Genomic DNA, 26,520 nt, shown 5'->3' with positions numbered 1-26,520 from the left:
ATTTATTTTTGGCTGTGTTGGTTCTTCGTTGCTGTGTGTGGGCTTTCTCTAGCTGCGGTGAGCAGCAGCTACTCTTTGTTGTGGTGCGCAGGCTTCTCACTGCAGTGGTTTCTCTTATTGTGGAGCATGGACTCTAGGCGTGCAGGCTTCAGTAGTTGTGGCACACAGGCTTAGTTGCTCCGTGGCATGTGGGATCTTCCCGGACCAGGGCTCAAACCCTGGTCCCCTAAATTGGCAGGCAGATTCTTAACCACTGTGCCACCAGGGAAGTCCCTATATTTAATTTTTAAAACTCTGAAAAGAGAAAGAAATGGCAGCCTAATGACCCTGGAGCAATGTATTCATGCATACTGAGAGCACCGGGACTGCAAGAGCCTCTGTGGCTAAAGAGGAGGGGCTCTCCACAAGGACAACAGGCCCTGTTACGGCCCCCAGACCAGTGAGCTGTGTCAAAAGGCCCAGGACGGCAGCCAGCAGGACCACCAGGTCTCAGGGTCTAAAAATGAGTCAAAACGTAGATTCTGCATTCCGAAACAGTGCCATACAAATGCATCTGTAAGACAGAAACTTTTGATGGAATGACTGAACCCTCACGTTGGTTCCCAGCGTGGTGTGACTTGATGTGTGAATGTTTAATAATGGTTTAAAACTAATGATTCTTCAAAGTACCTGATGCCTACACAGGATTTGTGTAAGGGTGAGATCTGTGTTATCAAGCCAAGTAATTGCTATTAAACACCACAGGAGGGAAGAGACAATGGGAGTTCCTAAACAAGGCTCTTTGGAAATATTTTCTTTCAAGAATGATACGGAGAACCCCTTCCCAGGGCTCCTTACTGTCCCCAAATCTGAGGGGTCATCTAAGCAAGTTGTCACAGGCCAGCCTCACTTTGTCCCTCCACTGCCACCACCTGAAAGGAGCAGATACAACAGCGAGGCCTGTCTGCTGCAGAGGAAAGACAGACTGCTCGCAACCTGCTGGCCCGGCCTTCCTGGCTCAGTGACAGGCCCCGCCCCTGCGGCCCTCGGACCACGCAGCAGCGCTGATTCAGAAGCCGACTGAAGACCTCCATTCCAAAGAGCTGAGGAGGAGACCCGGAGCAGGGATAAGACTCTCAGGCCCTCGTGCCCTTCCTTTGCGCATCACCCGCTCCACAGACACCCACAGCATGGACAAGCCAGTGCTCCAGACGGGGTCCCGGCCCCACTTCTGATCCCTGAAGAGGTGAAGTCTTTGTCACAGTCAGCTAGTCTCTGGTCTCCAAATCACCACCAAGATGAGGCCCCGGAGCCCCTTAGCTTCTAGGCGCTCTCTCGGGTGTCTAATGCATCCCGCGGGTAGTAAACTGCACCCGTACCACTGAATGCTATTCGGCAATGAAAAGAATGAAGTACTGCAGGCTGCAGGCATGGAGGAACCTTGAGACATTACGGCAAGTGGTGAAAAGTCAGTCACAAAAGACCACACACTGTAGGATTCCATCAGGGAAACCTCAGAGAAAGCAGATCAGCGGTTGCCAGGAGTTGGGAGGACTGGGGCGTAACTGCTAAAGGATGTAGGGCTTCTTTTTGGGGGGACAAAAATGTTCTAAAATTAGATTGTGGTGATGGCTACACAACCCTGTGAACATCCTAAGAGCCCCTGAGATGGGCGCATTAAATGAGTGAATTGTGTGGTATGTGAATTGCATCTCAATAAAACTGTTTAAAAATGCAGAGTTAGGGACTTCCCTGGTCCAGTGGCTAAGACTCCATGCTCCCAATGAAGGGGGTCTGGGTTTGATCCCTGGTCAGGGAACTAGATCCCACATGCTGCAACTAAAAGATCCCACATGCCACAACGAAAATCCCACATGTGGCAACGAAGATCCCACATGCGGCAACTAAGACCTGGTGCAGCCAAATAAATATTTTTAAGAAAGAATTTTTAAAAATTAAACTAAATAAATTTTTTAAAAAATAATAAATAAAAATGCAGACTTTCTGGAACAATAAAAACAACAAAACAATGACTAGATGTGCACACACTGATATAAAAAAATTGCTGAAAGATATCAAATCATTTTAAAGAAATTAGATCATCACTCTTTCTGGGTTTTCATTGCTTGCCTATTTTATTTCCAGGCCCCTTCTGCCAGCAGGTCTTTGTGGCCTAAATGCAGTGAGATTGTGAGCAGACCTGTCAACCTAGAACTCCTTACACAGTGAAAATATCCTTCAGAAATGGAGAACATCGTACTTCTCAGACACACGAAAGCAGCCGGGAATACAAGAAATATTAAAGGGGTCCTCCAGACAGAGTGGTGCCAGATGGAAACCAAAGTCTGCCCAGGATGGGGAACAGGCAGGGTACCTGCCTGTGACCAGAGTAACTCCCATGAGGAGGATGGGAGCCGTGTTGCTAATTCCCAGGGAAGCACCCAACTCCGACTTGTTCAAACCAGATCACAGTTTTCAAAAAAATCGTTTTTATAGCTTTCACAGGAAACAAAGGTTTAGAAATGGACAACTGCTCGTCTAAGCGGTTAACCTAAACTTGGGTCCCCTCAGGAGAGTCTAACTTCTGCCAAGGAGCTCCAACCTTCACTCCTGCTGAGGCCCTGTTAGGCACCATTTCTCCTTTTCAGAAACTGAAACAGTCTGTGTTGCAGTGGTTTCACTTATATTATGTACCCCTAAACCCAGTGCGTGTCACCCCCACTTCTGCTTATAAGCCCTAACACCACAGAAGCCTGCCTGAGTAGCTAACAAAGGCCCTGGAAATACCACAGAGTCCCTTATCCACAAGCTAGGCTCTAGACGACCACGGCTGACCAACAGCTCCCATGGCCAGAATGCACCACAACTAGCAACATCCAGGACAGGTCAGCGTCCACGCTGCTCTCCATCCACTTCTCTCTTTCGGTACCATTGCATTTTTACCTTATAAAACACATCAGGCACGTACTGCTCGCTGCTGGACTCCTTGGCGTAGCCGAGCTCAGGGGCGTCCTTGCAGGGCAGCAGGCACTCATCTCGGACCAGCGCCATGCACTGATTGGACACCTGGTACCCTTCGAAGTGCACCTGGTTGTCGGGGCCACCTGCGAGAGAGAGATCTTCAGTGAGAATCCTCCAAAGGACATTCAAAACAAGTGTCATCCTTTACCTTGGACCTGCAGAACCAACTCTCATGAGTGTGTCTTGGGTAAGAATCAAAAATGTTTGACAGCAGTTTTACGACAGCCTTGGGCACAAGGCCTTGAACACCTTCTCCAACACCCACCCAAAAGCATACTTGGGCTCCTGGTTTTTAGTATCACAGAGATGTGAACAGACAGAACCCTGTGTTCCAGCAAATTCTGTTCTTGAGTGAATGCAGGGAGATAAATGGAAGTGGATGGGAGAAGACAGAAACCTTTCCCAGCACAAACAATGTTAGTATCTGCATAGCATGGAGCAGCCCTGACCTCAGACACCTGTGCAGCTGGCACATCAAGGGAGGTGTGGACCCCACCACAGTGCCTAGGAGGTTGCTCTCCCTGCACTGAGCCCTGCCCTCCACACCTTCCACTCTAACCTCTCAGGTCCTGCTCCAAAGAAACCCACAGTAGGGCTTACAGTTTGGGACAAGAGTAAAACCCATCCCAAATGGGTCAGGAGGTCAGGCAGTACTGAGCATGCAGCCATCTTCCTCCCCTGCAGAATCAGAGTCACACTCTGACAACTGTTAACAGCCATCATTTTTATGGCTTTGGAGAATTTTTAAAAACCTTCAATATCTCTACCTTAGTTTCTCTGACAAAAACAGAATAAGTTACTGATCAGGGAATAGAAATTTTACCTGTCTGGCTTTCAAACATTTACCAGAAAGCAGATCTGATGGCCAAACAATCAAAAATGTGAAGGACAGGGCAGAGCCAGCCTCCAAGGGACAAACAGGGGCCTGTGTCTGCTCGACTCTGCACACCAGAGGCCAACAGCAGCTGGCTTCCAAATGCTGCGTCATGCTGGGCTACAAAGGTCCGGTGGACAGTCAAGCCTAGCATCTTCTCTCTGGCCCTCAACTCACACGCTCGAGGGAGGTGGCCAGGCCTGGACAATGACCACTAACTAAGGTCAAGGCAGCAAACACAGGGCATGTGACCCTCTGATGCAATCCGGGGAATGAACGTCATAGCACAATGAGTGTGCAGTTCACAAGGAGCAGAGGACGTCGGGAAGGACCATGGAGGAGCCACCCTTGGTGTGTGTACTGTAAACCTGTGCTGGTTTTGAGATAGATCTGGCCTGTGAGAACCAGGGAAAAATGGAAAGCAGTATTAGTAAAATGGAAGGTTCTTAAAAAAAGCAAAATCAGTCCACATGGATAGTCTCCAAAGGCAGAGTCACTGACAGGAACTGCAAGCTCCCCATTCCATGTGGAAAAGCAAGAAACCAGGTCCTGAGGGGTTCTCTGAACCTTGATGGAAACCTGGTACCGTCCCAGAGATGAAGCAGGCCAGGCCAGTTAACTCTCATTCTCTTCCCAAATCAGTCCATCAGGAAGTCCACTGTGTGATGGAAAGGGGCGGTGATAAAGGACAGCTGCTACTGAGTCTGAGACGCAGCCCAGAAAGTAACATGCACAGCTGAGAAATGGGTGCGAGTGTGCCAGGTGACCGAGACACAGACACCAGCATCATGGCAGGGAGTTTAAACTTGGGCTCTGTGATGATTCTCCTTCCACAAGCTCCTTCATGTGCACATGAGCAAACCCCACATGTAATCATCACTCTTTTCCCCTAAAGCTTTCAAGCTAGAGAAGTTCTTAGAAGGGATCCGCAGACACAAGGCCAAATGGTAAGGCCCCCACACCCCAGCCTGGGCCCAGCACCTGGGCCTGCAGCATCAGCAGCAGCTGTGGGGAGTTGACAGCAGCGTGACCATGGAAGCACCATGAACCCCAGGACACACCGGCCAGTCTCCCAGGAGACGGCCATGAACACACAAGACTGCTCCTTCCTGTCCCATCAGGGTCTTAAGGATGGAACTCGGCAAGGGCATTTCAAACAGCTCCCCAGGGTACCAACATGTCCCTCGACAAGAACCACTGATGCGGAGGAAGAGAACAATCTGCCTGGAGTCAGAAGATCTCTGACACTTTGGATAACCACCTTCCATCGCTGCCCCCTGGGAAAGGGAGAGGAATTATGAGTCTGAGCATCTCACAGCATTACCAAGAGGGACAAATCAGCACAGATGTGAAAGGACTCTAAGTGCAGATCTTATTATAAGTTAAGTGATTTTCTGCCTTATAGTTCTAAAACCTTAGTAAAGTGGCAATTTCGGAGGCAAAAATTCCAAGGACAATCTATAATTTCCAAATTCCCAACAAGAGGTATGAGTCAATAACTGAAAGTACAGGCAGCCCCCAAGTTGGAAACTATTTATAATTCAAAACATGTACCAGTTCTTTGGGCCCACTGAATAATTCCCCATAGAAACAGTAATTAAAGGGGTTAGGTTACCATGGGAGCCCACAGAAGCCTAAAACAGCAGTTCTCACAAGGGGCAGTTCTGGAAATCTGTGGAGGTGATTTTTGGTTGTCTCAACAAAGGGGGGCAGCAGGGGGCAGGGGCTGCCAGTTTTAGCAGGCTAGAGTCAAAGGTACCAGACGTCCTGCTGTGTCCAGGGAGTTCCACACAATAAAGAACTGTTCCACATCCCACATGGCCTTGAAATGTCCCCCGAACACTCCTGTAGGCAAAACCCCTATTTGTGATGATCTAGGATTAGAATCAATTGTATTTTATACACAGCCACAGAAACAAACACGCCCAGCTTTAACACACAGCGAATCCTCTAGAAGCATGATACCACATAAGCTGAGAAAGGGCCCTGCTTGGCTCAGAGCTCCGTGGAGAGTTGCTGAGTGTCTAAGAACCACGTAGCTGATGCCTGTGCAGGCCCCGCCCCACCAGGTTGGCAGCTCCGGCTCCTCCACTGTGCTATCCTCAGCAGGTACCAGTCCCCAAGCACTGGCACGCAGAATGTACTGTCTTATTACATGCTCCTTCACTATTATTTCTCCTGAATGTTATAGTCAGCCTACTACCCTGCTTTCTTTTTTAGAATCAGGTGTGTGGGCAGGTATATTATCTATGAATTTTACTTTCTGGATAGTAAAGAGGTATCACAAATGTTCTAAAGAGACAGTGTCCAGTCTGATAGGCTTGAGAACCACCAGACTAAATGCCTGGACCCAGAATCTCAGCCTAAATGAAGGGGGCAGGGGTTTATGTGATGCAGGGAGTAGAAAGAAAATACCTTCCTCCCCTTCATCAAACAGGAAGCTGGCTTGGCAAAATTCTGATTATGTAAAACGTGTCTCTTCTCTGCTCTCCTCCTTGGCTCCTGCTACCCTGAGCGCTCTCATCACGACAGGCCCCCAGCCCCATCTGCCCCCGTGGAAGGACTCTATGCTACAGAATTACTGCTTCCGCAAATCCCAGTCCAAACTCCCATCCACTTCCTTAAGCATCTGACCCCGTTAATTTATGCTAACATGTGAACAATGCAGCCATGGCCTCTCATGCCCCCAAAGTACATTCATTTCAAAAGGAAGGTGCTGGTCACTCTAAATGGATCTCAAATCAAATGGATCTTAAAAATTCAGACAGTATGAAAGATGTTTTCCTTCCCATGGCAGTGGTAACAGGCTCAGCTGGGATTAATAAGGGATCTAGTTACTTACATGCTTGGGTTGTCTGTAAACTGACATTTTGAACTAGAGGAAGCATGGTTACCATGAACAAACTGGATTATCATCTCTGTGATGGTAGAACCCAAGTCTTCACAGGATAGAGGTTAGTGTTTACTTTAAAAAACTGACCAAAGAGATTGTTTTTATTAGTTGGTTCTCCAAGTTTCAAATTCCTACTTCTTTTAAGCCTGGCTTTTTCTCTAGGACAGCATCTCAAGTATGTTTTAAAAGATTTGGTGGCACTTTTTTACAGGCCACAGTCTTTTATTATTATATATTCATGATGTACATAACATGTAGTATGATGTGCACAACATCTCATACACACACACTCATCACTCCCCAAAAAAGCTTTATGGAAATGGTTTCTTAAAATGACACTCCCACTCATAAATAAAAAAGTAACAGAAACAGTAAATCCGTCTTCTCCTGCACAGCTAGAGTCATCCTTAGTTTACTGGAAAGGGGCAAAGATAGCCCAGAACTCAGATCCAGAACCAAGTGAACTTGGACTGAGGCCAAGAGAATGGACTAGAGGAGGGCTACACTGAGGCCGCAATTCTAGTAGTTTTGTGTGATGCTGAGTAGTTCAAGATTTTTGCCGCAAACCAAAAAAGAAGAATCTTATGTCTCACAGGCCCATTAAGAAAATCTATTGTAGGGCTTCCCTGGTGGCGCAGTGGTTGAGAGGCTGCCTGACGATGCAGGAGACACGGGTTCATGCCCCGGTCCGGGAAGATCCCACATGCTGCGGAGCAGCTGGGCCCATGAGCCACGGCTGCTGAGCCTGCGCTCCGCAACAGGAGAGGCCACAACAGTGAGAGGCCCGCGTACCACAAAAAAAAAAAAAAAAGAAAGAAAATCTATTGTAGGGACTTCCCTGGCAGTCCAGTGGTTAAGACTTCACACTTCCACTGCAGGAGACACGGGTTCAATCCCTGGTCGGGGAACTAAGATCCCACATGCCGCGTGAATGCAAAGCTACTGAAAGAGGAACAAGACATATTAACAAGATAGTAATATTTACAATATAAATGCCCCCATTTATACCTGTGGCCACTGCAGTAACAAACTTGGATCCAAAATGTCCATCTGGAGAGAGTCGACATATGTTGGGATGCTTATTTTGAAAGTCTCCTGCAGTGATACATTCTTCTGAACTCAGGAAATAGGTGTCCTAAGAAAAGAGAACCAGCATACCAAGTTTTATAGCATCATGTCAAAATATGCTTCTATTTCTTCTTTAGAAAATATTAAGAACTAAACTATGACACATCACAAACTACAGTGAAGCAAGTACCTATAATTCCTGACTGTTACCAACTCCTCACAGAAAAACACGTGTAACCAGTAACACCAGAAGCACAGGCAATCCACCTCATGGGATGACCTCCAAAAAGCAGTGGTTTATAAAGGTAAAGTCTCTCTGATCTCTGAGACAGAATGAACAGACCCAGCCTTAATTTATCAAGAACACTGTGTTGATAATAACGTGGTCTAAAAGCCAGGGTGAGCTGTGCAGAGACACCAGAGAGTGCAGCCCAGAGGTGGTCCATAACAAGCTCTGGCCAAGTGAGCATCCCTGCCCCATCTCACCTTATTTCGACTATATCGAACTGTACCCTTTCGGGTATCTTCCGAGACAAGGTCTGTAAATATCCAGCCAACCTGCATAAAAGAGAAGAACACCTTCTGAGTCTCTCCCTGAAACAGGTGACAAATGTCTTCTAGCTTCTGCCCAGAGAGGAGACTCCTGGAAACCAGTTCTTTCTTTCTAGGTGAGTCAGCTCCTCAGCTAAGCCACTGTCCACACCAGGGCTCTCAAACTCTACTCGGCTGACACTGGCTATCCTCCCCTTGGTGCTGCCAGGTGGAGATGAGGGCAAAAGAGCACATCTCATTTATTCATTAGAAAAAGTCTTCTCAGCACCACCTCTGTGCCCTGCACTATGCTAGGTGCAGGGGACCCCCGGATGGATAAAATTAACAGAACATCAGGGAAAAGGGAATTTACTCGCCAGAGACGAAGACAGATAACGAGCAAGCAAATAAAGACAATGCCACTTCAGATGCTAGGGCTTTCTCCGTAAGACAGGAAAACATACTCCCCAGAGAATGCACGTAAAATAAAAAAGAATGATAGAACAGAGACTTCGCACAGCTGCTCCTCTGAGCTCTGGTGTGGGGCTAAGGGAAGCATCTGAGGGTACAGGGATCTGAAACGCCAGTCCCAGGGCTTGGGGCAGGGTCGGCCTCCCTGGCATGTCCTGCTACAGCAACAGTGCCTGTCTGTGTGCTCTGTGATCCCTGGTCTTCCTGTGCCCACGAACCTCACAGCTGATTACCATTCCTGAACCAGAACCTGGCTGGGAGGTCTAAGAGCGGGGCTGGAATCCAGGCACACACCAACTTCTGTCCTTCGGAGAAGTGATCTGGTGCTTGTGACCCTCTCTAGCACAACCCTGACATGAAACTCTTCGATTCCATTTCCTGCAGACACGACCAGGCAAATCTGGAGACTTTCATTTTCTTTAAAAATGCCCAAATGAACAAAACCCCCGAGGAGGATGGCAATGGAGAAAATGAGACTTAAAGGATAAATGTAACTCAGCAGTAAATAAAGGAGAACAAAAATCAAGCTGAGATAAATTAGGGCTAAGGAACCAGTGTTTGGTGAAAGGCATTTAAGTAACTTCAAGATCTTCTAATTATGACTAAGATGACCAAACATTTATAACAAACATAGGTAAAAAAATTACACTGATTTCTCTTTTGAACAAGAGAAACTTCCAGAATTTAAACCAAAATATGCCCCTAAATCATGATGCTGACTCCTTGTTAGAAACAACAGGACTTTTTTGTTCTTAAAATGATAGTGACTTTGTTCCACAGCATTCCTGGGTTATAAGGCACATTTCCAGTCTTCCCTGTTTATCTGTAGGGAGTTTATTTCTCACTGTCTAAACTGATTAGGAAATAAAGGATAAAACTTACATAGCTATCTAGAATGAATTCCTAAGATGTGTTCAAATTCACAGTTCAACATTATCTATAAAACGCCATCTTTTTTTTTTTTTTTTTTTTGTACACGGGCCTCTCACTGTTGTGGCCTCTCCCGTTGCGGAGCACAGACTCCGGACGCGCAGGCTCAATGGCCGTGGCTCACGGGCCCAGCCACTCCGCAGCATGTGGGATCTTCCCAGACAGGGGCACGAACCCGTGTCCCCTGCATCGGCAGGTGGACTCTCAACCACTGCGTCACCAGGGAAGCCCTAAAAAGCCATCTTTATAGTTCCTGGGAACTTAACCAAAGATGTGAGATAAACTAGATAATCAGATTCAAAAAGAAAATTCTCCTCTGCCTTCTAACTGCCCAGGAAAACTAAGAAGGCTTAACAAGCTCAGATGCCTCAATTATAAACAGGAGGTTCAATGAGGATTGAAGAGGGACCACTAGAAGCTCCAAGTGTGGGGGACAGAAAACGATGAGTGCCAACAGACACGTGAAGGGAGAGCTAACACCTAGGAGGATGTGCCTTAAGAGCCTGGTGTCAAGGTCCCCTCCGGCAAGAAGTAGGGGTCTTGCTCCTGATGCTTCTTTCCTCCCCCACTTTGAGGCAATCCTTAAGAAGTATGTCTGGCGGATTTAAATATAACAGTCCCTGGGCTTCCCTGGTGGCACAGCGGTTGAGACTCTATCTGCCTGCTGATGCAGGGGACACGGGTTCGGGCCCTGGTCTGGGAGGATCCCGCGTGCCACAGAGCAACTGGGTCCGTGAGCCACAACTACTGAGCCAGTGCATCTGGAGCCTGTGCTCCACAACAAGAGAGGCTGCGATAGTGAGAGGCCCGTGCACCGCGATGAAGAGTGGCCCCCACTTGCCACAACTAGAGAAAGCCCTCACACAGAAACGAAGACCCAACACAGCAAAAATAAATAAATTAATAAACTCCTACCCCCAACATCTTCTTTAAAAAATAATAATAATAATAAAAAAATAACAGTCCCTGCACTGGGGTCCTTATTTGGGCGCCCAATAAACACAAGCAAGGTTTCAAAATGTGCCAGGCCTGCATTTGACCTTGTGCAGTTGGGAGTCCAGTCCCAGAACAGGCCTGGCCATACCACCCACCTAGATGTCCCCAACACAGAGCCAGGCCCCACCCCTCAAAGCCAAGAGAATACTTCAGTACCTTCCTCAGGCCAAGTTTGCCAGCAATTTCATCAACTACCTCAGCCTTTGGGTCTTCAAGAAGCTCCAAGCTATTCTGTGTACCAATCTGTGGGGGTATTAAAGAGAGAAGATGGATTTAGAGGAGGGGTTCAGAAAAGCAGCACTTCTGGCTCAAGTGTCACAAAGGAGCACCAGTCTCCCCCTTGCCAAAAAGGAGAGTTAAGGCAGCAGGAAAAGCTCAACCAGATAACTAACACAGGCCAAGCCCTCCAGCCTATTCCCTTCTAGGGCTGTGCTTTGCTTTTAATCAAGATTCAGAGAACATGAAGAGGCAATATTCAGGCTGGTTCATGTTAGCAGCTCCGCATGACACATGTCGTTGTTTAGGACTAGGGAAGGCTCTCTACACCTTAAGGTTCCTTCGTTGGGGATAGAAGTTAGTTTCAAAACTCCTTTGGATAAATAGTTTTCACTTCAAATAGGCTTGGCTAGATTAGGTAAGATTAGAGCTGTAAAGTAACATTCGTTCCCAGAAAACAGCCTTGGAAAATTCGTATGCAGCTCCTGCAGGGACAGTGCTTAGCTTCACAGGCAAGGCAGAGTGAGAGAGTACAACAGATATACACACCCTAAGCCAAGGATAGGGCATCTGAAATCGGTAACCTGCTGACCGGTGGGCAGAGCCCTCAGCTTGGGGCAGTGGCGGGGGGCTTGCACTGGCTCACATGCAACCTACACCGGCCACAGGATCCCACTTCCTGCAGAGGACAAAGCTTGCTGAAATCTTTAATCTGCATAAAATGCAGCTCATAACGCTAAGCATCATGAGCAGAAGACCTGGCTATAGAATATGAAAGTGAAGGTAATTCCAAATTGAGTTATACTAATTGGGTATATCCTTGTAAATTAGTCAAATCCTAGCAAAACAACAAAAGAACTTTATGTTGCTGGGTATGACCCATATGGAGATCATTAATACCTCCAGAGTACAGGTCAAAGCACAAACTCAGAACAAACCTAAGGATTTTGTTTCAAGACATGTGGCAGCATGAGCTTCAACTTCTAATGAGTGGGAGGTTATTAGAGGTCAAGTGTTTCAACCTCCAAGATCCCCAATTTGGGAGCGCTGATGATGTTGTTAGTAGTCTGGACACCAGAGGCTTCTGTTCCAATTTTTGTTCAATCATACTCTTAACAGAACTGTTGAAATGCTTCATGAAAGGACCCTCCTCAAAACTGAATTGGAACGTCTTGTGCTTCCAAAAGCAGCTCCCGCTGACAGAGCACACTCAGTGCCCAAAGAGTCAGATAAGCAGGGTCTCTGGGTGATCATCTACTGTCATCTCATGTCTCCCTGGAAGTGAACCATCACAAAAAGCCTGGTAAAACATTTCATCTGTAGCTCTCAGTAAATAATGAGAATATCCAAGGGAGTAGACGACATACAATCTGTATAAATACAGCCAGGGAAGAAATGGCATCTGTGCAGGAGCCACACACCTGCACACCAGCCAGTGGCCACAAGGCCTGCAGTTTCAGATCCTGGTTTATTTAAAAAGTAGACCAGTTGTGGTGAGACCTCCAGAACACGGCACAGGTGACACACTTGTGTATGGCATGGTGCCCACCCAGAGACAAAGGAGGGGATAGTGTGAAATATATGTGTATCTGCTTATACTAAAAAAATCAAACTTTAGAGATCTAAGCCAAAAACTCCTTAAAGTGGGGGCTACCTATAGGAGAGGGAGGAAATTAGATTAGATGAAGGGGAAGACGTTGTTTGTAGATCTCACTTTGCAAATGTGCAATTTTTTTTTACTTTTCCAACATTTTTTTAAATAAAAAATTTCAGACATACAGCAAAGGTTAAAGAATTTATAGTGAACACCGATATCCCACCACCTAATTCAGCCACTAACATTTACCATGTTCCATTCACCCCTTTGGCCATGCCTCAGTGCACCGTGTTTTTTTGTGTTTTTATATCACAGAGTCACCGGGAGGCACAAGACCCTCCCCCAACTACCTCAGCACATCATTACCAGGATGCAATATGGTTCCGATCTTCACTTTTGTAGTAAACTTATATACAATAAAACAAAATAAATAGTTTATATAATATATACTATACAACCATATAAACATTTTACATAACTGTACAAATTAAAAAATATATACGGGCTTCCCTGGTGGCACAGTGGTTAAGAATCCTCCTGCCAATGCAGGGGACACGGGTTCGAGCCCTGGTCCAGGAAGATCCCACATGCCACGGAGCAACTAAGCCCGTGTGCCACGACTCCTTAGCCTGTGCTCTAGAGGTCACGAGCCACAACTACTGAGCCCACACACCACAACTAGTAAAGCCCGCGCGCCTAGAGCCCATGCTCCGCAACAAGAGAGGCCACTGCAATGAGAAGCCTGTGCACCGCAACGAAGAGCAGCCCCTGCTCGCTGCAACTAGAGAAAGCCCACGGGCAGCCACAAAGACCCAATGCAGCCATAAATAAATAAATAAATCCATTTTAAAAATAAATAAATAAATAAAAAATTAAAAATATATACATAAAACCAATCCCTAAATACTGAAAATAAAACAAATGAACATAAATGTGTAACTCGTTGGTGACGTAATCATACAGGGAAGATCTTCCAAGTGACTTTATTATTATTTTTTTGCGGTATGTGGGCCTCTCACTGTTGTGGCCTCTCCCGTTGCGGAGCACAAGTTCCGGATGCACAGGCTCAGAGGCCATGGCTCACGGGCCCAGCTGCTCCATGGCATGTGGGACCTTCCCGGACCAGGGCACGAACCCATGTCTCCTGCATCAGCAGGCGGACTCTCAACCACTGCGCCACCAGGGAAGCCCCTTGCAAGTGACTTTAAAACACAGTAACCAACTGCTGGTCCCTAGTGGGATATACCCTAGGGGCCCTCCCCTCCCACCAGAACAATCTTCAACTGTTTTCAGTCCCACACTGGTGGTAATTTTGATATTGTTATTAAGACAGTTACATGTGTGGCATAAGATAAAGAACTTGAGTAATTTTGTGACTCTGATTCCATAAACCCTGGACAGCTGATTGTAGGCATGGGCAGAGGAGATACAGAAGCAGAAGAGAGAGGGCAACTGTATGACACTTTTGGGGGAACTGACAAAAGTTGAATAAGATGGCAGATTACATAAAAATATTGTATCAAAGTTCAATTTACTTAAGTTGCTCAATGTACTTGTTATATGAGAACGTGTCCTTATTCTTTGGAAATATACACTGAAATATTTAGGGGCCATGATCTTACTCTCCAATAATTCAGAAAATAAATACTCTGTGTGTGTGTATAGAGAGAGAGATAGACTGGGCAAATGATACAGTAAGAGAAGCAGCATGCAACCTGAAAAGGGCTCCCATACAGCCTTCAAAACAAAGCAATACAGAGACGCGTAGACTGCAAATCCTGTTCACGTCTACCTGAGGAGGTTCATAAATCGCAGCCACTTCAGCCCTGATACCAAGAGGAATGTCTTTGTGCTCCGTGTACCGTCCATACAAGTACCCGAAGTGCTGGTTCCCTGTCTTCCTCCAGAAGTCAAGGAAGCGGTCAGCAACTGTATGATTCTCAAACATGATGTTGTCCACATGTCTGTATTTCTGTAGAGTTAACAACAATGGGCGAAATTAAAACACTCCATCAAAAATGAGTAATTTACTATTTTATCACAAACTGTTCACAAGTATCTTTTACCTAGCTTTTAAAAACACACACACACACACACACATATGCACACATACACACTTTAAGAATGTACTCTCGGGGGCTTCCCTGATGGCACAATGGTTAAGAATCTGCCTGCCAATGCAGGGGACATGGCTTCGAGCCCTGGTCGGGGAAGATCCCACATGCCGCGGACCAACTTAAGCCCGTGCACCACAACTACTGAAGCCCATGCTCCACAACAAGAGAAGCCACTGCAACGAGAAGCCCGCGCACCACAACGAAGAGTCGCCCCCACTCTCTGCAACGAGAGAAAGCCTGCGCACAGCAATGAAGACCTGACGCAGCCAATAAATAAAAAAATAAATTTATTTTAAAAAAAAAAAAAAAAAAAAAGAATGTACTCTCGGGACTTCCTTGGCAGTCCAGTGGTTAAGACTCTGCGCTCCCAATGCAATGGGCACAGGTTCGATCCCTGCTCAGAGAACTAAGATCCCGCACGCCACACGGGGCAGCCAAAGGAAAAAAAAAAAAAGAATGTGCTATGCCCTTAAGACCACTTCAGATTCTAGTGGGTGGGAGGGGTAGGGGTGGGACTCTCATTAAATTATTTCAAATTAATCTTACTGGGATTTTGCCTAAAATGCAGGTTTTCACAATCTCTAGGTCAAAAAAACAGTTTTCAAAAAGAAATTAAGGGCTTCCCTGGTGGTGCAGTGGTTGAGAGTCCACCTGCCGATGCAGGGGACACGGGTTTGTGCCCCAGTCTGGGAGGATCCCACATGCCGCAGCACAGCTGGGCCCGTGAGCCATGGCCCCTGAGCCTGTGCTTTGCAAGGGGAGAGGCCACAACAGTGAGAGGCCGGCGTACAGAAAAAAAAAAAAAAAAAATTAAGACAGAAAGAGAGAAGGGGAATTCCCTGCTGGTCTAGTGGTTAAGACTCTGAGCTTCCACTGCAGGGAGTGAGGGTTCAATCCCTAGTTGGGGAACTGAGATCCTGCATGCCGCGCAGCGCAGCCAAAAAAAATAAAATAAAATAAAAACAAAATTTTTTTTTAAATGGAGGGGAGTTCTCTGATGGTGCAGTGGTTAAGAATCCATCTGCCGGACTTCCCTAATGGCGCAGTGGTTGAGAATCCGCCTGCCAATGCAGGGGACAAGGGTTCAATCTCCGGTCCAGGAAGATCCCACATGCCACGGAACAACTAAGCCCGTGCACCACAACTACTGAGCCCGTGCACCCTAGAGCCCAAGGACCACAACTACTGAAGCCCACGTGCTGCAACTACTGAAGCCAGCATGCCTAGAGTCCGTGCTCCGCAACAAGAGAAGCCACCGCAATGAGAAGCCCACATACGGCAAAGAAGAGTAGCCCCCACTCGCCGCAACTAGAGAATGCATATGCACAGCAACAAAGACACAATGCAGCCAAAATAAACAGAAAGAAATGAAGGAAGGAAGGAAGGAAGGAAAGAAGAGAATGAGGGAGGGAGGGATAGATGGAGGGAAGGAGAGAAAGAAAGGGAAGAAAGGTTCTCAAACAGTTAAGGAGGGGTGGAATTCTAAGGAGCTAAACACGGACTGGTAGCGGCAGGGGAAAGATGAGGAGGGCTATTCTTGGAGGGCTGGACAATAAGAGTGGAAAAAGCCAGAATAACTGCAAACAGTTTTCCCTGATTCTTTTTGCACTTCTTCCTGAGCCCAGCTCCCTTCTTAACCTGGCCTGGACAGATGTCCTGAGCCGGTCCCAGGGCAGTTCTGTTCAACTACCAACTTCCAGAGCCACAGTTTCTTAAAAGGTAAAGTCACAACCACTGAGCATTTTAAACAGTCACCAAGAAAATTCTGCCTCCACACAAGCCAACAAAACAGAAAACTGAAGGCTCCCCTCTATGCTTGAAAGAGCTAGAGATCTTACAAATAATGTCCTCAGTGTATGATTTCCATAAAAGGGTCAATCAGTCAGCCCCAAAATACCCGAGACTCTGCCCCATGTAACTCACACTGCTACCGGCAGCTCCTTTCCAAGGAGGGGCTTTTCCAGACATTTTCACTCCTCGGCCATGAACACAAATCTACTGCTTTCTGCATCTAGATGGATACAGCAAACATCTCACCTGTCTATTCAGCGTGATGGCACTTGGCTGGCACTTAGTACAGATGCCATTAGGCCATGGAAGGTGTCCCTCACACCCTGATTTAATCTTGCAACTGATGTTCTCCAGGGCAACAAATTTCCCTCTGAAAAAGAAAAGGCAACTTAATTCATTAAACATTACAATGGTGAAAAGTGTAGCAGGAGGCTGAAAATAAAATGTCAGGAATCTTACACTTTCTGAAGGGAGTTCTCAGGAGCTAAGCACGTGGTATCCACAGCAGGGAAAATGTGCTAAAACTTATTCTAATGGAGTTGTAGCTTCTGTTCTGTACACTAGACTGTACAGGAATACAGAGCTATTTTCCGATTAAAAGTTTTACTTTTCACTACTACTAAACATCTATGAAAATTTTTTTCTTTTTCCTTTTTATTTTAAATTGGAGTATAGTTGCTTTACAATGTTGTTAGTTTCTGCTGTATAATGAAGTGAATGTATATCTACATATACATATATATGTATACACATATATACTACATACATATGTATATGTATACCTATATCCCCTCCCTCTTGGACCTCCCTCCCACACCCCCATTCCACCCATCTAGGTCGTCACAGAGAACTGAGCTGAGCTCCCTGTGCTATACGGCAAGCTCCCACTAGCTACCTATTTTACACGTGGTATTTATGTCAAAACTAATCTCCCAATTTGTCCCACACTCTCCGTACCCCCGTGTCCACGTCTGTTCTCTACGTCTACGTCTCTATTCCTGCCCTGCAAATAGGTTCATCTGTACCATTTTTCTAGATTCCACATATATGCGTTAATATATGAAATCTGTTTTTCTCTTTCTGGCTTACTTCACTCTGTATGACACTCTAAGGTCCATCCACATCTCTACAAATGACCCAATTCCATTCCTTTCTATGGCTGAGTAATATTCCATTGTATATATGTACCACATAAGATTTTCAACAGTACTGCTAACTATCTAGATCTAACCTATGCCACTGACAGAAAATGAAGTTCTTTTTAAGTTCCATCAATTTATCAGAAACATTTACTTTATGAGTCTAGTACTTAGACTTCTGTATAAAATTCTAATTCATAGAAAAAACCTGATTAGGATACATAACAAAGATATCTTCACTCTGCTTTTGGTCAGTGAGGATGTCCTGGGCCCCACCGTGGACTTGGGGTGAGTCTGCACAAGTGACTTCACCCTCGGCCACTTTCCCATTCACAAATGGTCCAGTGATCAGTCCTGTTCTCACAAGCCAGCGGCATGCTGGAACGACGGCACCTGGGAAGCAATGATGGCCACCTGGGCTGCATGTTAACAACAGCAACAAGTGAGCCCTTGACCTAGACTGACAAAAGGCAGACAGGTCACAGCATACTCATGCTCTGGTCAAGACAGCTCCAGAGCTTACCCCACAGATGGGCAAAAATGGGCTTCTGGTGGGATTTTTTTTTTCCTGGTCTTTTTTTTTTTTTTAAATATGGAACGCTTCACGAATTTGTGTGTCATCCTTGCGCAGGGGCCATGCTAATCTTCTCTGTATTGTTCCAATTTTAGTATATGTGCTGTCGAAGCAAGCGCTAACTTTTTTTAAAAGTCATTTTAGGATGTTAGCGGGTTGTCAGAGAAAAACTATGAGCAGGCCAACATGACATTCTTCACAAAATGTTGCTGACTCAGGTTCAGCCACCATCTCCTCTCCCTGCACGGATAGGAATCATAAAATCACAGTAAGAAGTCCGTTACTTTCTGGTGAGGTGAGCATATCAACAGAAGGGTGTTGCGCAGGCAAGTAGCTGACATAGTTTAAAAGAAATCAAACTGCTCTCAGCTTGCACTGTCACAGCGCGCTCTCCAAGAGCCAGGACGGCTGCTCCCACTGCCCAACCCCAGCCACGCTGCCCGCCGGGCCGAGCCTGCAGACAGCAATGCTGAGGCACCAGGGGCCAAGCCACGGACAGCGCCACTGCCTCAGCCCTGCTACAGCGGTGGAATTGAGCTGATAAAGAGGCAGCCTCCAGGGCAAAGGGCAGACTCCACAGACACAGGACTGTCCACCATCACGCCTTATCTCATCCAGGTTCAGAAACAACTAAGTTGCCAGGGTACCGCATATCCAAAGGAAGGTCAGCGGGGTGCCCCCGGGCCTCTACAGCCTGGCCTCTGCCCATGCACTGGGCACTGTGGATTACAGCAGGAACCAGAGTCTCCCCCTACTTGTTTCTCTTTTAGAATCAGGACAAGATTCAGGAATACAAACACTTCACGCCCAGACTTTGAGCTTTACTTTTCTCACTCATATGCCCAGGGGCTTTAAGCAACACATGCCAGAGACAGAAAACAAACTCTGCGCCCCAAAGCCACATGGGTGCCACCACCTGCACTCAGGCTGCTTACTTGTCGGCCCCTCCGGTCAGCTTCCGGATGTAGGCGTGGAAGGACATGTGCTTCACAGGAGGCTCCAGGTGATTTAGGTAGTCCTCGTCGAAAGGCTGCCAAAACACACAGTCAACACAGTCATGCACTCACCGCTGGGGTCGGGTCACAGTCACAGCCTCCACTCGCCAAGCCCCGAGGCGGGTGGGCAGGCAGGAGGGAGAACTGGCGATGGGTCCTCACTATCGTTCTAAGTCAGAACCAAGTTCTTCTCTGTGTACCAGTTATCTTTTCAAGATTGAAATGAATCTCTATTAAACACAAAATGCTCTAAGTCAAATAAATATCAGGTAAATTTTGCAAAAAAAAAAAAAAGCCACACAATGAAGCAAGAGGAGCCTCACGAAGAAAATCAGGTTGGCCTTCCTGCCGTAAATTCAGTGTTAACCAGTCACCAGTCGGCATTATTGTGGTAACACTCAACCTCACCACGACAAATCAGTAGAGGAGACATGAGATTCAGGGTAGAGTAAATCAAAACAATGATGAGCACAAAAACCGCCAGGCCCAGCTTTGTGTCAGGTTTTAAAAGGACTGTCCAGGGAGCCCAGTGTAAATGCTACCCCTTTATCACAGCAATACCCATGCCCCAGCCGTTCATAATCCACCCAGAAGGTCACTCCCATAAATAAAGGCTCATCCTCTCAATGCAGCCTGCACTGGTGGGAATACGAGGCCCAGGGCAATAAATAGGTAAGTTCCTTGAACCACTCCGACCCAGCCCAGCGACTTAGGGGAAGTGTCAAGACGGCTCTGGGAACTCACTCTACTCAGACTCTCACCTCTAGAGGAACGCAGTGCACGCACTTCCCCAGAGGCCCATGTCGGCACCTAGAGCACAGGGAAGAGAAACGCACAGCATCAGCACACTGCTCTTCTGCTGCTGCCTCCCTGAATGTTGATACTTAAAAGGCACATCATACCTAATAAAGTACTTCCCCATCCACATGAAATTATCTGAAATGGTATGTGGTGAACAGTTTTTAACGGTTTAATATTTTGGTGTGTATTAGAAAATACTGACCAGCGCACCAAACCTGTGATTTCATGGATATTAACTGACTTCATGGATATTAACACAAACTAAAAGCAAAACTGAATGGATTTAAAGTCAATTTAAATAAAAATGTTTGGTAAAGACTAAGAAAGTTGGTACATGGACATGGCAAAACCCCTGAGAATGGTACATAAATAGCTAAAGTGTGGAAAACACCCGCTTCATGCATATTTTGGAAAAAAGCATGAAAAGAACGCTTGGCTCCGTGGCTTTCAGTCTGAGCATAGTAGGACAGTGGAGATGCATTCGGGCGTCAACAGGCTCAGTCACAGCAATGTCCACATGGGGTCGGAACTCCTAGGTGCACCGCATTCTATGTTGCAGAGCAGAAACGGCCTGAGTCTCCCAACAGGCAGACTCTTGCAGGTGATACACGCACAGGCACATGCAAACTCAAGAAGATTCCTAATGAGGTCTCACAAACACAGATCAGGGTAGGAGGGGCACTGGGTCCCTGGGAGGAACACAAATGGGGGCAGAGAGCCAGTTGATGGCCACGGCCACAGAGTGGCTCCACGTCAACTGCAGCTCAGCACCATCTGGGGCCCTTTGATCTGAGATATACGGGTCACTAATGCAGCATGTGGAATCCCAATATCTCAATGTCTTGATTACAGGGTGATGCAGTTACAAAGACTCCACTGAAGAGACAATCTTCGCTCAGACAATTTTACATCACTGAGTGTGAACTCAGATGTTTCGAAATAGTTTCCTTAAAAAGAACTGCAAAAAATCTATAATAAATGTACACAAGCATAAGCATTTTATACAATCCTTGGTGAAAAGTGAATATTCAAAGAAGAAGCAGCACCTTCAGCAAATGAAGTGTTTCCTAGAAGAACGGAAAGAGTGTACTGAATATGGAAGGTTGAGATTCCTCCACTAAAATTAAATGAGACAACGTGAACAAGGACCTGCACCAGCAGGTGCCCAGGTACCACCCCCTCCACCCTGTCACACTTGCTAAAGCCCACTCTGCACATGCATTCAGGTGTCTCAGGGGCACACCACGGTGAGGACTTCTTAGAACTCTCAGTTCTCAACACTTAGAAAATTTTAAACTACATGTGGGGCTTCCCTGGTGGCGCAGTGGTTAAGAACCTGCCTGCCAGTACAGGGGACACAGATTCGAGCCCTGGTCTGGGATACCGCGAAGCAACTAAGCCCTGACGCCACAACTACTTAACCTGTGCTCTACCTGCGCGTCTGGAGCCTATGCTCCACAACAAGAGAGGCCGCGACAATGAGAGGCCCACACACCGCGATGAAGAGTGGCCCCCACTTGCCACAACTAGAGAAAGTCCTAGCACAGAAACTAAGACCCAACAGAGCCATAAATAAATTAAAAAACAAAACAAAACAAAAAAAACCTGTGCTCTAGAGCCCGTGTGCCACAACTACTGAAGCCCATGCACCTAGAGCCTGTGCTCCGCAACAAGAGAGGCCACTGCAGTAAGAATCCTGCGCATGGCAACAAAGAGCAGCCCCCGCTCGCCACAACTAGAGAAAGCCCACATGCAGCAACGGAGACCCGATGCAGCCAAAAGTAAAAACTGATTAATTAATTTTAAAAAAAGACAATCACAGCATATTTTAAAAAATAATAAAGTACACGTAGAGCATACTCTGAGATTCAAACAATGAGAAAAAGCTCACAGAATAACTTGAAGTGAGATGTAATCTGAAAATAGATGGTCAAACTCAAAACTTACATTTCTTTATCAGGACACGTTACACACATTTCACTTCACTGACACTGTGGCCCCGCAGGCACTTACAGCTGTGGGTCACGGCTCCTGTAGATCTTCCCGTCCTGCCTGCTGAGGTACTGGTCGATCTCATCTTCCACCACGTTGGGAGCACCAAAGGCCTTTAACCCCAGTGGGGTCGATGTCTCCATCTCAGACGATGGTCCAGCAAGGCTCGAGGGAAACAGGAACAACAAATCTCCATGCCTGTTCAAATGACAAATGTTAAGTAGAGGCCGCCTTCCTTTCTTTACAGCCTGAGCTGCACAGAAGATCAACTCAGGTGTGAGAACCTCTGACATCTGCAAACAGCAACATCAACCACCCTGCAAGCCTAAACAATGACGCTTCCAATTTTAAGAGACCAGAGTTCTCTTTTCCCACCTCCCCTGTGAAGGTCAGCAGCAGGCTCTCTGGACTGTAACATAACTTCCTTACAACCACACTGCGTAATCTATGCTGCACATGCATACACGAACCTGGTTCCACAAAGAAGACACAAAATCACAGCTGACACTGGAGCTGCATGGCCCCCTCCCTCCTCCTTCTCTGCTTAGCTCCCACTTTCCCTCATTCGTTCCTTGGCCTTCTCTTCAGCTGCCCATTTACTTGCCTGGGACATATCCTTCCACTGTTTTCTCTACGTTCACAAATACATGTGTACATAACACACGTCACTGATATACAAACCTGAGATGATAAGAGACACACTTCCTGTATTTGCTGTTCTCTCATAATCCCTCCAAACACAGTCTACGTCTAATCAACGTTCTGCAGTGAAGTTGCCTCAGAATACACTTTGCTGCTCCCCGCATGACGGACATAGCTCCCTGTGGGACCTGCCACCACAGGCCCCACGGCGGAAACGCCCAGAGATGGGCGGTCACACGGTCTCCCGGCCGTAGGGCGGATTTCCGGGAGAGGGCCCGTTAGACTTCAGGAGTTTCATTTGTTCCTAAAGCCACTGATGTACTGCTTTCCACAAAGGCTGCCATGATTCACATTGCAAAGGACAATATTTGGTTTTCGATCATTTTCAGTGTGAACGGCGTCCTTCGACCGTCAGACCCACTGCTGACTTAGCCAGAGCCTGACTGCCACCCCGCCGGTATGGGTGAACAGTCCCCACCTGGGAGCACTGCGGGTCCCGAGACACTCAGCGTGTTCAACACCAGTACAGGAGGAAAAGCTGTAGCACCACCACCAGCCAAGTATTTTACTGCTCTCAACAAGATGCACATACAGGAAGAAAGACTGAAAGAACTGCCTGCAGCCCCCAACCAACAAACGGACAGAATAGGAGCAGGCGCCACAGCTGGGATGGCAGGAGGCTGGGCTGCAGCTCTTCAACGGGTCTGCTCGCCCCTCTTTTCCCTCACATAATTTAGGGTGATAAAATCACCAACTTGTAATTGAAGAATTTGTTTCTAACAGCAAATGAGATATTCTTAAACACCCTCCAGCTTCAGGATACATGGCTCAAATGCTACATCAGTTTTAACAAATATCCTCTAAAATGCACTGTGGAGCTCTAAAGAAAGGAGTTTCCCCAAGGGTCCAAAAACCCACAGCAACTCAAATAAGAATAGTGAAGGAACCTCCTGCCAGCCCATTATGGGAATGCTGAGCTTGGCTTATAGCCATTGTCTGGGCCACAAGAGACGAGAACTTGAGCCTGCCTGCCCAAAGCGAGCTGCTGAACCTGAAATGCCACACAAAGCCAGACGTCCGAAGGATGTCTCAACCGCTGAGAAAAACCCACCAGTTGAAAACAGGAACCAAAGAGGAATCCTGTCTGCCTCCATCCACTATGCTGTAGGGGAAAAAGTCACTGCTGAGAAGTCTGTAACCAAAGGCCTGCTCAGCCATGTGTCCAGGGTAGAATCAGGGATGCTACTTGGTTCAGGAAACCAAAGACAGAAATTAACTCAAGTGCTGGGCCCATGACGCCCCCTTGTGCCGACAGAAGCAAATGGCTTCTCCGTAGAAAAGCCACCAACCCCAGATCTTTCAGGGTCCCCTGAGACCAAGATTGGCCAAATATAAGCTCTCAAAAAACGGTCACCAAATATACAAGAGAAACAAGCCACTGTGGGCAACAGAAGGCAGACAACAATCAACAGATTTTGACAGCCAAGGACTTCAGGTGTGGAATTCAAGACAAAGAATATAAACTTATGTATGGAATGTTAGCTGGAAACGGAACAAAAAGAGTACAAGCAACAAGAGACTATCCGCAATCCGCAATGACCAGGGGCTCGGAGAGTGGGCAGAGGGGCTGCAGACTCAGCAGCTCTTCCCAAATCCCCCGCTTAGGGACAGGCTAGACAACAACAGCAACAGTGTGACAGGACCCTCACAAACCCTGAATTCACTCGGGGGAGACAGACCCCAGACACCTCAAGACCCGAGAGCGAAGCATCAGGTGTGTGACAGGCCAAGGCAGAGCCTCCAGGGAGCCCAGCAGTCTTCACTGGGAGCCTGGGGGTCAGTGTGAGAGCACAGCAGGAGCTGGGAAGGAGCCCCTGTGAGCACATGACCTAACAGCCAGAGCTGAAAGGAATCAAACAGAATTAAATAGAAAAAAGTTAAAAACGTAATCACTGAAATAATAGAGAGAATGGAGGAGAGGTAATATTTAGATATAATGTGGACTTCCCTGGTGGTCCAGTGGTTAAGAATCCGCCTCCCAACACAGGGGATGCAGGTTCGATCCGTGGTTGGCGAACTAACATTCCACATGCTGCGGGGCAACTAATAAGCCAACCTGCTCTAGAGCCCGCACACCACAACTACTGCTTGCATGCCACAACTAGAGAGAGAAGCCTGTGTGCTGCAACGAAGATCCCATGTGTCACAGCTAAGACCCAAAGCAGCCAAATAAATAAATAAACAAAATATAAAAATAAATAAAATATCTTTAAAAAAATAAATAAAGAGATAATGGCCAAGAATTTTCTAGACCTAACCTGCAGATACAGAAAACACATCTTACATCAGGTAGCATTAAACCAACCAACCAACCAACCAACTAGGAATCCACACCTGGACAGGTCAAACAGAAACCACAGGACCCCAAGACAAACAGAAGATCTTAAAAGCATCCAGAGGGGAAAAAAAGAACCTACAAACGAACAAAAGAATTATAACAGCCAGCTGAACTGCGACAATGGAAGCAGAGGAGTAGAGTGAAACCCACAAGGAGCTCAGGGTGACCACACTCTTATAGACACGGTCAGATAAGTCTCGAGAGGTGCCAGGACGAGGTTCTCAAGTTTGGGTTTGTGCTGCTCAACAAGCATCACAACTATCACTGGAAAGACATGCTCTAGGAAAATCCAGAAAGACATGCCATCCAACTGTGACCACACCTCAGGTAAACAGGGTGTTTCACTCTGCAGCCCCCGTTTCTGGCATCCAGTCATCAGAATAGCTTGGACTCACAGCTGCCACCCCTGCAGTGCTTGTCACTTGCAGGCACCAGACAACCATATGGAGGAGGCATCGCCACCCCCTTGAGACAAGGGTGGTGAGGCCCAGTGAGGTTAGGTGACTTCCCAGGCACACAGCCAGTCAGTGTTGAGTCCAAACCCGAGTAACGCCCATAGGAAGTGATTCTCAAGATGCGAAAACCCTTCGCAAGCTGGAAGGAAAGATGACCCTCACCCACTGGAAACGAACGTAAACAGGGAAAGGCTTTACATCATCACAGCGGCAGGCAAAGAGCAGGTGCCGAGCGAATATTTGTTGAAGAACAAATAAATTAATGCTAAAATTGTATTTTTCCCCCTTAGATATACTAGCTGTGAATCTAAAAATGACAACACAAACTGCCAAAATAGCCTATTATTCTGACTGGTAAAAGGCACACAGCAAAGTGCCAGCAAATCCCAGCCCAACCCTCAGCCAGTGGCTACAGCAGCCAGGCTGCCTGTAGCCCCGATGGGAGAATTCCCTGCCCTCTGTCTGAGGATAAAGTTGACTTGAAGGGTTCTGCTCACTGATACATGAGGTGTGCCCAGGCAGTTCAGACAGGAGTCAGCAAACCTCTCTGTAAAGGGCCAAATAGTAAACATTTTTGGCTTTGCAGACCATACAGTCTCTGTCACAATCACTCAGCCCTGCCCTTGGAGCGTGAAAACACATAAACGAATGAATGTGGCTGCGCTCCCATAAAACTAGAAAAACAGGCAGTGGGCTGCAGGAAGAGGTCTCTGCACCCTAGAAACCCCTTCTGACATTACCCATCAATTCTAAGGCACTCCAGGGTGTCCTGCCAGCAAGAAATACAGCGTGGGCAACGGACCACTGTACTGCCAGCCCCCAACCTCCCAAGCAGGTCCCGAGGCAGAACGATGCACAGAGCTACATTCAAGGTCCTTCTCCGCAGTGAAGCAGCTGAGTGTGCAGGTGCACACACAACCCAGGACCATAACTCCTTCTCTGGGAGCAATTCGGGGACATACATCCCCGAATTCCGCAAGTCAATCAAACCGGCTCAACAGTAACTGCAGATTCAGTGTGGCTGCCAAACACCTGGCAAG

General features: G+C 47.0%; 1 protein-coding gene and 1 non-coding gene across 3 annotated transcripts in view; both read right to left on the bottom strand.

The window, feature by feature from the left end:
• The window catches only part of NPLOC4 (NPL4 homolog, ubiquitin recognition factor), a 56,353-nt gene that overhangs the window by 19,067 nt on the left and 10,766 nt on the right, over window positions 1–26,520 (bottom strand). For both annotated transcript variants that reach the window (XM_059047616.2, XM_059047614.2), the window contains exons 4-12: window positions 22,007–22,183; window positions 19,954–20,002; window positions 19,133–19,227; window positions 16,731–16,854; window positions 14,369–14,548; window positions 10,920–11,006; window positions 8,322–8,393; window positions 7,776–7,902; window positions 2,923–3,083 (exon numbers count right to left, since the gene is read on the bottom strand). In XM_059047616.2, the coding sequence (XP_058903599.1) occupies window positions 2,923–3,083; window positions 7,776–7,902; window positions 8,322–8,393; window positions 10,920–11,006; window positions 14,369–14,548; window positions 16,731–16,854; window positions 19,133–19,227; window positions 19,954–20,002; window positions 22,007–22,183 (1,072 nt within the window). The remainder of the gene's footprint in view (window positions 1–2,922; window positions 3,084–7,775; window positions 7,903–8,321; window positions 8,394–10,919; window positions 11,007–14,368; window positions 14,549–16,730; window positions 16,855–19,132; window positions 19,228–19,953; window positions 20,003–22,006; window positions 22,184–26,520) is intronic.
• On the bottom strand, window positions 18,210–18,316 carry LOC131747193 (U6 spliceosomal RNA). Its single transcript, XR_009332820.1, has one exon. It is a non-coding gene; the product is annotated as a U6 spliceosomal RNA (small nuclear RNA).

The sequence above is a fragment of the Kogia breviceps genome, chromosome 19, assembly GCF_026419965.1.
Source record: "Kogia breviceps isolate mKogBre1 chromosome 19, mKogBre1 haplotype 1, whole genome shotgun sequence".
In the NCBI taxonomy this organism is placed as follows: domain Eukaryota; kingdom Metazoa; phylum Chordata; class Mammalia; order Artiodactyla; family Physeteridae; genus Kogia; species Kogia breviceps.
This window is presented reverse-complemented; position numbering and strand designations above follow the sequence as displayed.